This window comes from Haliotis rubra, unplaced genomic scaffold (assembly GCF_003918875.1).
Source record: "Haliotis rubra isolate DU_JTF1 unplaced genomic scaffold, ASM391887v1 Scf413, whole genome shotgun sequence".
Classification (NCBI taxonomy): Eukaryota; Metazoa; Mollusca; class Gastropoda; order Lepetellida; family Haliotidae; genus Haliotis; species Haliotis rubra.
The window spans coordinates 666875-681206 of NW_025767095.1; the positions used below are offsets into that span (position 1 = coordinate 666875).

Below are 14332 nucleotides of genomic sequence, written 5' to 3' on the forward strand. Positions count from 1 at the left end.
CCACACCTTTTCCTGGAATCAGCTGGTTATGAAATAAAAACACGTTTGTCCAGAGCAGGAAACAAACTGTATTGATTTGAAAAATTAAAAATTGAACTGTGAAATATTGTGCTGGAAATCTGGGCGGCGGTTTGAAGTTTGGTTATTTTCAATTAGGTTCTGTGTGTGTGAGAAGACATGCACTCAGTTTTAAACATGCATTACAGACATAAAAATATCATATTATATTTGATGTGCTTCTATAAAGGACGAACTATATTTGAAATGTTAGTTGCTGTGCGAGAAGCTATCTGATCGGACGCTAACTAGGTAAGTGACTAAAGTGACTGTCTCAGAGGTGAATGTCTGATCTAACGCTGACGATGTCATCATCATCCAAATCTGTATTACGTATGAAGGCCACGAGCCCATATGCATATAAACATACATATTCTAAACAGGTATCAAGGCGTGAACGAAAATAGGAAACAATGTCTTAAGAATTCTTAGCATTTACCTGTCTACCTGCATAGATTATCTTACACCCCAGTCAAAAATATCAGTAACATATACATTTATAGCTGTACTGGATGTTTTTAGAATTTTAATACCTATTTCTATTTTTCTAACTTTTGTCTCATTTTGTATGCATAATAGATAAAACGAGCTAGATTGTTTATGTCTTATTTTTGTTTTGTTTAAGGATATTGCTAAACGATATCATGTTAACTTGCAATTTCTCAGGCACAAATCTACCCCGAAGTTTTTTATAAGCTGGACATTTCAACAAATGTAACTAATCTTTGTTAACTTTGTTGACTTTGTTGAATGTCTGATCTAATGCTGACGACGCGAGTAACTAAAGTAGCTGTGTCTTTGCAATATGTTAGATGTGGGATAACACTTTTTCAGCAGAGTACAGAATACTTTTTGTACTTTGTCTGATCTAACTCTGACGACGTGAATAACGAAAGCAGTTACTGCACCGTTGAATGTCTGCTCCATCTCTGACGACGTGAATAACGAAAGCTGTTGAATAACTGTTGAATGTCTGACGTAGGAAGGTAATAAAGTTATATTCGTGACCCAGGCATCATCTATCCCCACTGAAAAGCATGATGTGTTTTGTGTTTTCAGTCTATTTAATGCTTCCAGCTGATTGCGGACCAAGATGTTTCTGAGTGTTGTCATGGTGATGTATGTCATAACGCCAGGCGTCAAGACTCAAAACAGTGAGTCGTACCTTACATCCATCCACCTTCACGTAACTAGCTTTAGTCTCAAAACAGTGAGTCGTCTAGCTCTAGCCTTAAAACAGTGAGTCGTCTAGCTTTAGAGTCTTAACACAGTGAGTCGTCTAGCTCTAGCCTTAAAACAGTGAGTCGTCTAGCTCTAGCCTTAAAACAGTGAGTCGTCTAGCTTTAGCCTTAACACAGTGAGTCGTCTAGCTCTAGCCTTAAAGCAGTGAGTCGTCTAGCTTTAGTCTTAACACAGTGAGTCGTCTAGCTCTAGCCTTAAAACAGTGAGTCGTCTAGCTCTAGCCTTAAAACAGTGAGTCGTACCTTACTTCAATCCAACTTCACGTATCTAGCTCTAGCCTTAAAACAGTGAGTCGTCTAGCTCTAGCCTTAAAACAGTGAGTCGTACCTTATTTCAATCCAACTTCACGTATCTAGCTCTAGCCTTAAAACAGTGAGTCGTCTAGCTCTAGCCTTAAAACAGTGAGTCGTACCTTATTTCAATCCAACTTCACGTATCTAGTTCTAGCCTTAAAACAGTGAGTCGTCTAGCTCTAGCCTTAAAACAGTGAGTCGTACCTTACTTCAATCCAACTTCACGTATCAAGCTCTAGCCTCACAACCAAGGGAAGACAGTGTTGACAGAAAGTATTACAAAATCATCGAAGAGGCACAATCTTTACACTGTTCATCTACAGTAATAAGTCGGTGTCATAGTATTCATTGCCCATTGAATGTTGAATTAATTAAACTCCTGGGCCTAGATTTTCGAAGCTCTCTTAGCGCTAAGATAGCCGTAGGTGCCATAAATTAACATTAACTTACGACTATCTTAGCGCTAAGAAAGCTTCGAAAATCTAGGCCCTGATACTCATTTGTTAGGAAGAATAAATGCAGTCGTTTGTCAAAACAGTACAGCAGGCAAAATACTGACGTCATCTTCTATACGTGTACACACAATGTCTACACAGGTATTCGCAATTTGGTCATAGTTCTTACTTTTCAAATCATCAGTCAGTAAGACTGAAATACAGACGACGTGAAGCTTATCTTAATTACGACGCTCCAAATAATATTATGTTGTTTAGTTTGACAGATTAGGCGACCAGCTAGTTTCATTTCTGTATAATTGCTTAAACAACCACACTACAAAGGTACATGTCCATATGGATAATTTACACTCTCGTGTTGTTTCAGCTATCACGCCAGTTGGCTTCACCAATGAAACAAGAGGCGACTTGTCGCTGGGTAGGTGTCCACTGGAAAGATACATAGACAGTGGTAGAAAGTATTGGTATAACAAACCTGACTGTCGGGTTAACAGCATATGTGTGGACGTGTCAATATCACAACACCCACTTCAATCTGCTGTACACTCAACTAGGCAACACTTGTAGTAGATACATGGTGTTTATTATACATATTTATCACATGTTTGTCAACTTCTCAGACTAATATTAATATCAATATATTAATCGATTAATGACTTCACGAGTAGCTATATGCACATTTGCGTCAAACAGGTGCATATCAATATGGGTATGATATCTGTTCATATTGTTTCAGCACCCCAGCAAAGTGGGTTAACGAATGAGCCAAGTGACGTATCATCACCGGGTAGGTAACAAGTGTCTGGGTAACAATTGATGGGGAGTAAGGTGAGGTAACAAGTGTCTGGGTAACACTTGATGGGGAGTAAGGTGAGGTAACACGTATCTGGGTAACAATTGATGGTGAGTAAGGTGAGGAAACAAGTGTCTGGGTAACAATTGAAGGGGAGTAAGGTGAGGTAACAAGTGTCTGGGTAAAACGTGTTGGGGAGTAAGGTGAGGTAACAAGTGTCTGGGTAACAATAGATGGAGAGTAAGGTGAGGTACAAGTGTTTGGGTAGCAATTGATGGGGAGTAAGGTGAGGTACAAGTGTCTTGGTAACCCATGTTGGGGAGTAAGGTGAGGTAACAAGCGTCTGGGTAACAATTGATGGGGAGTAAGGTGAGGTAACAAGTGTGAGGGTAACCATTGGAGGGAGAAACGTGTGGTACAAGTCTCTCGGTAACCCTTGTTGGGGAGTAAGGTGAGGTAACAAGTGTCTGGGTTACAATTGATGGAGAGTAAGGTGAGGTAACAAGTGTCTGGGTAACCCGTGTTGGGGAGTAAGGTGAGGTAACAAGTGTCTGGGTAACAATTAATAGAGAGTAAAGTGAGGTACAAGTGTCTGGGTAACAATTGATGTGGAGTAAGTTGAGGTAAAAGTGTCTGGGTAACAATTGATTGGGAGTAAAGTGAGGTACAAGTGTCTGGGTAACAATTGATGGGGAGTAAGTTGAGGTAAAAGTGTCTGGGTAACAATTGATGGAGAGTAAGGTGAGGTAACAAGTGTCTGGGTAACCATTGGAGGGAGTAAGGTGTGGTACAAGTCTCTGGGTAACACGTGTTGGGGAGTAAGGTGAGGTAAACAAGTGTCTGGGTAACAATTGATGGAGAGTAAGGTGAGGTAACAAGTGTCTGGGAAGCAATTGATGGGGAGTAAGGTGAGGTAACAAGTGACTGGGTAATCCGTGTTGGGGGTAAGGTGTGTTAGCAAGTGACTGGGTAACCCGTGTTGGGGAGTAAAGTGAGGTAACAAGTGACTTAGTAACCAGGGTTGGGGAGAAAGGTGAGGTAACAAGAGACTGGGTAACCCGTGTTGGGGAGTAAGGTGAGGTAACAAGTGATTGGGTAACCGGTTTGGGGAGTAAGGTGGGGTAACAAGTGGCTAGGTAACCTGTTTTGGGGAGTAAGGTGAGGTAACAAGTGTTTTGGTAACAATTGATTGGGAGTAAGGTGAGGTAACAAGTGTCTGGGTAACACGTGTTGGTGAGCAAGGTGAGGTAACAAGTGTCTGGGTAACCAGTGTTGGGGAGTAAGGTGAGGTAACAAGTGTCTCGGTAACCATTGGAGGGAGTAAGCTGTGGTAACAAGTGTCTGGGTAACAATTGATGGAGAGTAAGGTGAGGTAACAAGTGTATGGGTAACCCGTGCTGGGGAGTAACATGAGGTAACAAGTGTCTGGGTAACAATTGATGGGGCGTAAGGAGAGGTAACAAGTGTCTGGGTAACCCGTGTTGGGGAGTAAGGTGAGGTAAGTGTGACTGGGTAACCAATCTTGGGGAGTAAGTTGAGGTAACAAGTGTCTGTGTAACCCGTGTTGGGGAGTAAGGTGAGGTAACAAGTCTCTGGGTAACAAGTGTAAGGTGAGGGATTAAGGTGAGGTAAGTGTGTTGGGGGTACTGGGTAACAAGTGTGTTGGGGGAGTAGGTGGGATAACAAGTGAGGTAACAAGTGTCTGGGTAACCCGTGTTGGGAAGTAAGGTGAGGTAACAAGTGTCTAGCTAACAATTGATGTGAGGTAACAAGTGTCTGGGTAACCCGTGTTGGGAGTAAGGTGAGGTAACAAGTGTCTGGGTAACCCGTGTTGGGGAGTAAGGTGAGGTAACAAGTGTCTGGGTAACAATTGATGGGGAGTAAGGTGAGGTAACAAGTGTCTGGGTAACAATTGATGGGGACTAAGGTGAGGGAACAAGTGTCTGGGTAACAATTGAAGGTTATTAAGGTGAGGTAACAGGTGTGTGGGTAACAATTGATGGGGGAGTAAACTAAGGTAACAAGTGTCTGGGTAACAATTGAACAATTGAAGTAAGGTGAGGTAACAAGTGTCTTGGTAACCCGCGTTGGGGAGTAAGGTGCGGCAACAAGTGTATGGGTAACCAATGTTGGGGAGTAAGGTGAGGTAACAAGTGTCTGGGTAACCCGTGTTGGGGAGTAAGGTGAGGTAACAAGTGTCTGGGTAACCAGTGTTGGGGAGTAAGGTGAGGTAAGTGTGACTGGGTGACCTGTGTTGGGGAGTAAGGTCGGGCAACAAGTCACTGGGTAACCCGTGTTGGGGGTAAGGTGAGGTAGCAAGTGTCTGGGTAACAATTGATGGGGAGTAAGGTGAGGTAACAAGTGACTGTGTATCCCGTGTTTGGGGTAAGGTGTGTTAGCAAGTGACTGGGTAACCTGTGTTGGGGAGTAAGGTGGGGTAACAAGTGACTGGGTAACCTGTGTTGGGGGTAAGGTGAGGTAACAAGTGTCTAGGTAACAATTGATGGGGAGTAAGGTGAGGTAACAAGTGTCTGGGTAACAATTGATGGGGAGTAAGGTGAGGTAACAAGCGTCTGGGTAACAATTGATGGGGAGTAAGGTGAAGTAACAAGTGTCTGGGTAACAATTGATGGTTATTAAGGTGAGGTAACAAGTGTCTGGTAACAATTGATGGGGAGTAAAGTGAGGTAACAAGTGTCTGGGTATCCCGTGTTGGGGAGTAAGGTGCGGCAACAAGTGTCTGGGTAACAAGTGTTGGGGAGTAAGGTGAGGTAACAAGTGTCTGGGTAACCCGTGTTGGGGAGTAAGGTGCGGTCAACAAGTGTCTGGGTAACGGTGTTGGGGAGTAAGGTGAGGTAACAAGTGTCTGGGTAACCCGTGTTGGGGAGTGAGGTGAGGTAACAAGTGTCTGGGAAACAATTGATGGGGAGTAAGGTGAGGTAACAAGTGACTGTGTAACCCGTGTTGGGGGTAAGGTGTGTTAGCAAGTGACTGGGTAACCTGTGATGGGGAGTAAGGTGGGGTAACAAGTGACTGGGTAACCTGTGTTGGGGGTAAGGTGAGGTAACAAGTGTCTGGGTAACAATTGATGGGGAGTAAGGTGAGGTAACAAGCGACTGGGTAACCCGTGTTTGGGGTAAGGTGTGTTAGCAAGTGACTGGGTAACCTGTGTTGGGGAGTAAAGTGAGGTAACAAGTGGCGACTTGTCGCTGGGTAGGTGTCCACTGGAAAGATACATAGACAGTGGTAGAAAGTATTGGTATAACAAACCTGACTGTCGGGTTTACAGCATATGTGTGGAGCGTGTCAATATCACAACACCCACTTCAATCTGCTGTACACTCAACTAGGCAACACTTGTAGTAGATACATGGTGTTTATTATGCATATTTATCCCATGTTTGTCAACTTCTCAGACTAATATTAATATCAATATATTAATCGATTAATGTCTTCACGAGTAGCTATATGTACATTTGCTTCAAACAGGTGCATATCAATATGGGTATGATATCTGTTCATATTGTTTCAGCACCCCAGCCAAGTGGGTTAACGAATGAGCCAAGTGACGTATCATCAGCGGGTAGGTAGCCACCCATAAAGTGTGGTAACACGTGTCTGGGTAACAATTGATGGGGAGTAAGGTGAGGTAACAAGTGTCTGGGTAACAATTGATGGGGAGTAAGGTGAGGTAACACGTGTCTGGGTAACACTTGATGGGGAGTAAGGTGAGGTAACAAGTGTCTGGGTAACAATTGATGGGGAGTAAGGTGAGGTAACACGTGTCTGGGTAACACTTGATGGGGAGTAAGGTGAGGTAACAAGTGTCTGGGTAACAATTGATGGGGAGTAAGGTGAGGTAACAAGCGTCTGGGTAACACGTGATGGGGAGTAAGGTGAGGTAACAAGTGTCTGGGTAACAATGGATCGGGAGTAAGTTGAGGTAACAAGTGTCTGTGTAACCCGTGTTGGGGAGTAAGGTGAGGTAACAAATCTCTGGGTAACCAATGTTGGGGAGTAAGTTGAGGTAACAAGTGTCTGTGTAACCCGTGTTGGGGAGTAAGGTGAGGTAACAAATCTCTGGGTAACCAATGTTGGGGAGTAAGTTGAGGTAACAAGTGTCTGTGTAACCCGTGTTGGGGAGTAAGGTGAGGTAACAAGTCTCTGGGTAACCAGTGTTGGGGAGTAAGGTGAGGTAAGTGTTACTGGGTAACCCGTGTTGGGGGTAAGGTGAGGTAACAAGTGTCTGGGTAACAATGGATGGGGAGTAAGGTGAGGTAACAAGTGACTGTGTAACCCGTGTTGTGGGTAAGGTGTGTTAGCAAGTGACTGGGTAACCTGTGTTGGGGAGTAAGGTGAGGTAACAAGTATCTGGGTAACAATTGATGGGGAGTAAGGTGAGGTAACAAGTGTCTGGGTAACAATTGATGGGGAGTAAGGTGAGGTAACAAGTGTCTTAGTAACCCGTGTTGGGGAGTAAGGTGAGGAAAAAGTGGGTGGGTAACCAGTGTTGGGGAGCAAGGTGAGGTAACAAGTGTCTTAGTAACCAGTGTTGGGGAGTAAGGTGAGGTAACAAGTGTCTGGGTAACCAGTGTTGGGGAGTAAGGTGAGGTAACAAGTGTCTTGGTAACTCGTGTTGGGGAGTAAGGTGAGGTTAGTGTTACTGGGTAACCCGTGTTGGGGGTAAGGTGAGGTAACAAGTGTCTGGGTAACAATTGATGGGGAGTAAGGTGAGGTAACAAGTGTCTGGCTAACAATTGATGGGTAGTAAGGTGAGGTAACAAGTGACTGTGCAACATGTGTTGGGGAGTAAGGTGCGGTAACAAGTGTCTGGGTAACAATTGATGGAGAGTAAGGTGAGGTAAGAAGTGTCTGGGTATCCCCTGTTGGGAAGTAAGGTGAGGTAACAAGTGTCTGGGTAACCCGTGTTGGGGAGTAAGGTGAGGTAACAAGTGTCTGGGAAACAATTGATGGGGACTAAGGTGAGGGAACAAGTGTCTGGGTAACAATTGATGGTTATTAAGGTGAGGTAACAGGTGTCTGGGTAACAATTGATGGGGAGTAAGGTGAGGTAACAAGTTTCTGGGTAACAATTGATGGGGAGTAAGGTGAAGTAACAAGTGTCAGGTTAACCAATGTTGGGGAGTAAGGTGAGGTAACAAGTGTCTGGGTAACCCGTGTTGGGGAGTAAGGTGCGGCAACAAGTGTCTGGGTAACCAATGTTGGGGAGTTAGGTGAGGTAACAAGTGTCTGGGTAACCCGTGTTGGGGAGTAAGGTGAGGTAAGTGTGACTGGGTAACCTGTGTTGGGGAGTAAGGTCGGGCAACAAGTCACTGGGTAACCCGTGTTGGGCGTAAGGTGAGGTAACAAGTGTCTGGGTAACCCGTGTTGGGGAGTGAGGTGAGGTAACAAGTGTCTGGGTAACCCGTGTTGGGGAGTAAAGTGAGGTAACAAGTGTCTGGGTAACCAGTGTTAGGGGAGTAAGGTGAGGTAAGTGTGACTGGGTAACCTGTGTTGGGGAGTAAGGTGGGGCGACAAGTCAATGGGTAACCCGTGATGGGGGTAAGGTGAGGTAACAAGTGTCTGGGTAACAATTGATGGGGAGTAAGCTGAGGTAACAAGTGTCTGGTAACAATTGATGGGGAGTAAAGTGAGGTAACAAGTGTCTGGGTGACCTGTGTTGGGGAGTAAGTAGAGGTAACAAGTGTCTGGGTAACAATTGATGGAGAGTAAGGTGAGGTAACAAGTGTCTGGGTATCCCCTGTTGGGAAGTAAGGTGAGGTAACAAGTGTCTGGGTAACCCGTGTTGGGGAGTAAGGTGAGGTAACAAGTGTCTGGGTAACAATTGATGGGGACTAAGGTGAGGGAACAAGTGTCTGGGTAACAATTGATGGTTATTAAGGTGAGGTAACAGGTGTCTGGGTAACAATTGATGGGGAGTAAGGTGAGGTAACAAGTTTCTGGGTAACAATTCATGGGGAGTAAGGTGAGGTAGCAAGTGTCTGGGTAACCCGTGTTGGGGAGTAAGGTGCGGCAACAAGTGTCTGGGTAACCAATGTTGGGGAGTTAGGTGAGGTAACAAGTGTCTGGGTAACCCGTGTTGGGGAGTAAGGTGAGGTAAGTGTGACTGGGTAACCTGTGTTGGGGAGTAAGGTCGGGCAACAAGTCACTGGGTAACCCGTGTTGGGGGTAAGGTGAGGTAACAAGTGTCTGGGTAACTCGTGTTGGGGAGTGAGGTGAGGTAACAAGTGTCTGGGTAACCCGTGTTGGGGAGTAAAGTGAGGTAACAAGTGTCTGGGTAACCAGTGTTGGGGAGTAAGGTGAGGTAAGGTGTGACTGGGTAACCTGTGTTGGGGAAGTAAGGTGGGGCGACAAAATGGGTAACCCGTGTTGGGGGTAAGGTGAGGTAACAAGTGTCTGGGTAACAATTGATGGGGAGTAAGGTGAGGTAACAAGTGACTGTGTAACCCGTGTTGGGGGTAAGGTGTGTTAGCAAGTGACTGGGTAACCGGTGTTGGGGAGTAAGGTGGGGTAACAAGTGACTGGGTAACCTGTGTTGGGGGTAAGGTGAGGTAACAAGTGTCTGGGTAACAATTGATGGGGAGTAAGGTGAGGTAACAAGCGACTGGGTAACCCGTGTTTGGGGTAAGGTTTGTTAGCAAGTGACTGGGTAACAACTGATGTGGAGTAAAGTGAGGTAACAAGTGTCTCGGTAACACTTGATGTGGAGTAAGGTGAGATAACAAGCGTCTGGGTAACCCGTGTTGGGGAGTAAAGTGAGGTAACAAGTGTCTGGGTAACCAGTGTTGGGGAGTAAGGTGAGGTAAGTGTGACTGGGTAACCTGTGTTGGGGAGTAAGGTGGGGCGACAAGTCAATGGGTAACCCGTGATGGCGGTAAGGTGAGGTAACAAGTGTCTGGGTAACAATTGATGGGGAGTAAGCTGAGGTAACAAGTGTCTGGTAACAATTGATGGGGAGTTAAGTGAGGTAACAAGTGTCTGGGTAACCCGTGTTGGGGAGTAAGGTGCGGCAACAAGTGTGTGGGTAACCCGTGTTGGGGAGTAAGGTGAGGTAACAAGTGTCTGGGTAACCCGTGTTGGGGAGTAAGGTGAGGTAACATGTGTCTGGGTAACCAGTGTTGGGGAGTAAGGTGAGGTAAGTGTGACTGGGTAACCTGTGTTGGGGAGTAAGGTGGGGCGACAAGTCAATGGGTAACCCGTGATGGGGGTAAGGTGAGGTAACAAGTGTCTGGGTAACAATTGATGGGGAGTAAGGTGAGGTAACAAGTGACTGTGTAACCCGTGTTGGGGGTAAGGTGTGTTAGCAAGTGACTGGGTAACCTGTGTTGGGGAGTAAGGTGGGGTAACAAGTGACTGGGTAACCTGTGTTGGGGGTAAGGTGAGGTAACAAGTGTCTGGGTAACAATTGATGGGGAGTAAGGTGAGGTAACAAGCGACTGGGTAACCCGTGTTTGGGGTAAGGGTGTGTTAGCAAGTGACTGGGTAACAACTGATGGGGAGTAAAGTGAGGTAACAAGTGTCTCGGTAACAATTGATGTGGAGTAAGGTGAGATAACAAGCGTCTGGGTAACCCGTGTTGGGGAGTAAAGTGAGGTAACAAGTGTCTGGGTAACCAGTGTTGGGGAGTAAGGTGAGGTAAGTGTGACTGGGTAACCTGTGTTGGGGGAGTAAGGTGGGGCGACAAGTCAGTAGGTAACCCGTGATGGGGGTAAGGTGAGGTAACAAGTGTCTGGGTAACAATTGATGGGGAGTAAGCTGAGGTAACAAGTGTCTGGTAACAATTGATGGGGAGTTAAGTGAGGTAACAAGTGTCTGGGTAACCCGTGTTGGGGAGTAAGGTGCGGCAACAAGTGTCTGGGTAACCCGTGTTGGGGAGTAAGGTGAGGTAACAAGTGTCTGGGTAACCAGTGTTGGGGAGTAAGGTGAGGTAAGTGTGACTGGGTAACCTGTGTTGGGGAGTAAGGTGGGGCGACAAGTCAATGGGTAACCCGTGATGGGGGTAAGGTGAGGTAACAAGTGTCTGGGTAACAATTGATGGGGAGTAAGGTGAGGTAACAAGTGACTGTGTAACCCGTGTTGGGGGTAAGGTGTGTTAGCAAGTGACTGGGTAACCGGTGTTGGGGAGTAAGGTGGGGTAACAAGTGACTGGGTAACCTGTGTTGGGGGTAAGGTGAGGTAACAAGTGTCTGGGTAACAATTGATGGGGAGTAAGGTGAGGTAACAAGCGACTGGGTAACCCGTGTTTGGGGTAAGGTGTGTTAGCAAGTGACTGGGTAACAACTGATGTGGAGTAAAGTGAGGTAACAAGTGTCTGGGTAACAACTGATGTGGAGTAAGGTGAGGTAACAAGTGTCTCGGTAACACTTGATGTGGAGTAAGGTGAGATAACAAGCGTCTGGGTAACAACTGATTGGGAGTAAGGTGAGGTAACAAGCGTCTGGGTAACACTTGATGTTGAGTAAGGTGAGGTAACAAGAGTCGGGGTAACAATGGATCGGGAGTAAGGTGAGGTAACAAGTGTCTGGGTAACAATGGATGGGGACTAAGGTGAGGTAACAAGCGTCTGGGTAACAACTGATGGGGAGTAAGGTAAGGTAACAAGTGTCTGGGTAAGAACTGATGTGGAGTAAAGTGAGGTAACAAGTGTCTGGGTAACAATTGATGGGGAGAAAGGTGAGGTAACAAGCGACTGGGTAACCCGTGTTTGGGGTAAGGTGTGTTAGCAAGTGACTGGGTAACCTGTGTTGGGGAGTAAAGAGAGGTGACAAGTGGCGACTTGTCGCTGGGTAGGTGTCCACTGGAAAGATACATAGACAGTGGTAGAAAGTATTGGTATAACAAACCTGACTGTCGGGTTTACAGCATATGTGTGGAGCGTGTCAATATCACAACACCCACTTCAATCTGCTGTACACTCAACTAGGCAACACTTGTAGTAGATACATGGTGTTTATTATGCATATTTATCCCATGTTTGTCAACTTCTCAGACTAATATTAATATCAATATATTAATCGATTAATGTCTTCACGAGTAGCTATATGTACATTTAGCTTCAAACAGGTGCATATCAATATGGGTATGATATCTGTTCATATTGTTTCAGCACCCAGCCAAGTGGGTTAACAGAATGAGCCAAGTGACGTATCATCACCGGGTAGGTAGCCACCCATGAAGTGTGGTAACACGTGTCTGGGTAACAATTGATGGGGAGTAAGGTGAGGTAACAAGTGTCTGGGTAACAATTGATGGGGAGTAAGGTGAGGTAACAAGTGTCTGGGTAACAATTGATGGGGAGTAAGGTGAGGTAACAAGCGTCTGGGTAACACTTGATGGGGAGTAAGGTGAGGTAACAAGTGTCTGGGTAACAATGGATCGGGAGTAAGGTGAGGTAACAAGTGTCTGGGTAACAACAGATGGGGAGTAAGGTGAGGTAACAAGCGTCTGGGTAACAATTGATGGGGAGTAAGGTGAGGTAACATGCGTCTGGATAACAACTGATGTGGAGTAAAGTGAGGTAACAAGTGTCTGGGTAACAATTGATGGGGAGTAAGGTGAGGTAACAAGCGTCTGGGTAACCCTTGATGGGGAGTAAGGTGAGGTAACAAGCGTCTGGGTAACCCTTGATGGGGAGTAAGGTGAGGTAACAAGCGTCTGGGTAACAACTGATGGGGAGTAAGGTGAGGTAACAAGTGTCTGGGTAACCCGTGTTGGGGAGTGAGGTGAGGTAACAAGTGTCTGGGTAACCCGTGTTGGGGAGTAAAGTGAGGTAACAAGTGTCTGGGTAACCAGTGTTGGGGAGTAAGGTGAGGTAAGTGTGACTGGGTAACCTGTGTTGGGGAGTAAGGTGGGGCGACAAGTCAATGGGTAACCCGTGTTGGGGGTAAGGTGAGGTAACAAGTGTCTGGGTAAGAATTGATGGGGAGTAAGCTGAGGTAAAAAGTGTCTTGTAACAATTGATGGGGAGTAAAGTGAGGTAACAAGTGTCTGGGTAACCCGTGTTGGGGAGTAAGGTGCGGCAACAAGTGTCTGGGTAACCCGTGTAGGGGGTAAAGTGAGGTAACAAGTGTTGGGGAGTAAGGTGAGGTAACAAGTGTCTGGGTAACCCGTGTTGGGGAGTGAGGTGAGGTAACAAGTGTCTGGGTAACCCGTGTTGGGGAGTAAAGTGAGGTAACAAGTGTCTGGGTAACCAGTGTTGGGGAGTAAGGTGAGGTAAGTGTGACTGGGTAACCTGTGTTGGGGAGTAAGGTGGGGCGACAAGTCAATGGGTAACCCGTGATGGGGGTAAGGTGAGGTAACAAGTGTCTGGGTAACAATTGATGGGGAGTAAGGTGAGGTAACAAGTGACTGTGTAACCCGTGTTGGGGGTAAGGTGTGTTAGCAAGTGACTGGGTAACCGGTGTTGGGGAGTAAGGTGGGGTAACAAGTGACTGGGTAACCTGTGTTGGGGGAGTAAAAGGTGAGGGTAACAAGTGTCTGGGTAACAATTGATGGGGAGTAAGGTGAGGTAACAAGCGACTGGGTAACCCGTGTTTGGGGTAAGGTGTGTTAGCAAGTGACTGGGTAACAATTGATGTGGAGTAAAGTGAGGTAACAAGTGTCTCGGTAACAATTGATGGGGAGTAAGGTGAGATAACAAGCGTCTGGGTAACAACTGATGGGGATTAAGGTGAGGTAACAAGTGTCTGGGTAACAATGGATCGGGAGTAAGTTGAGGTAACCAGCGTCTGGGTAACAACTGATGGGGAGTAAGGTAAGGTAACAAGTGTCTGAGTAAGAACTGATGGGGAGTAAAGTGAGGTAACAAGTGTCTGGGTAACAATTGATGGGGAGAAAGGTGAGGTAACAAGCGACTGGGTAACCCGTGTTTGGGGTAAGGTGTGTTAGCAAGTGACTGGGTAACCTGTGTTGGGGAGTAAAGAGAGGTGACAAGTGGCGACTTGTCGCTGGGTAGGTGTCCACTGGAAAGATACATAGACAGTGGTAGAAAGTATTGGTATAACAAACCTGACTGTCGGGTTTACAGCATATGTGTGGAGCGTGTCAATATCACAACACCCACTTCAATCTGCTGTACACTCAACTAGGCAACACTTGTAGTAGATACATGGTGTTTATTATGCATATTTATCCCATGTTTGTCAACTTCTCAGACTAATATTAATATCAATATATTAATCGATTAATGTCTTCACGAGTAGCTATATGTACATTTGCTTCAAACAGGTGCATATTAATATGGGTATGATATCTGTTCATATTGTTTCAGCACCCCAGCCAAGTGGGTTAACGAATGAGCCAAGTGACGTATCATCACCGGGTAGGTAGCCACCCATAAAGTGTGGTAACACGTGTCTGGGTAACACTTGATGGGGAGTAAGGTGAGGTAACAAGTGTCTGGGTAACAATTGATGGAAAGTAAGGTGAGGTAACAAGTGTCTGGGTAACAATTGATGGGGAGTAAGGTGAGG

At 45.9% G+C, this 14332-nt stretch overlaps 1 protein-coding gene across 8 annotated transcripts in view; it reads left to right on the top strand.

Moving 5' to 3' along the window:
• Positions 1-226: 226 nt before the first annotated feature.
• LOC124288156 overlaps positions 227-14332 on the top strand; it is a 64655-nt gene continuing 50549 nt past the window's right edge. Inside the window, exons 1-6 of one of the 8 annotated variants that reach the window (XM_046724727.1) lie at positions 227-309; positions 1117-1211; positions 2415-2465; positions 2784-2834; positions 6373-6423; positions 14131-14181. In XM_046724727.1, the coding sequence (XP_046580683.1) occupies positions 1151-1211; positions 2415-2465; positions 2784-2834; positions 6373-6423; positions 14131-14181 (265 nt within the window). In that variant the 5' untranslated portion in view covers positions 227-309; positions 1117-1150. Of the gene's footprint in view, positions 310-1116; positions 1212-2414; positions 2466-2783; positions 2835-6372; positions 6424-11625; positions 11648-11963; positions 12019-14130; positions 14182-14332 lie in introns of those variants that run through there. The other 7 variants (XM_046724728.1, XM_046724731.1, XM_046724729.1 and 4 more) reach the window with 7 other exon arrangements.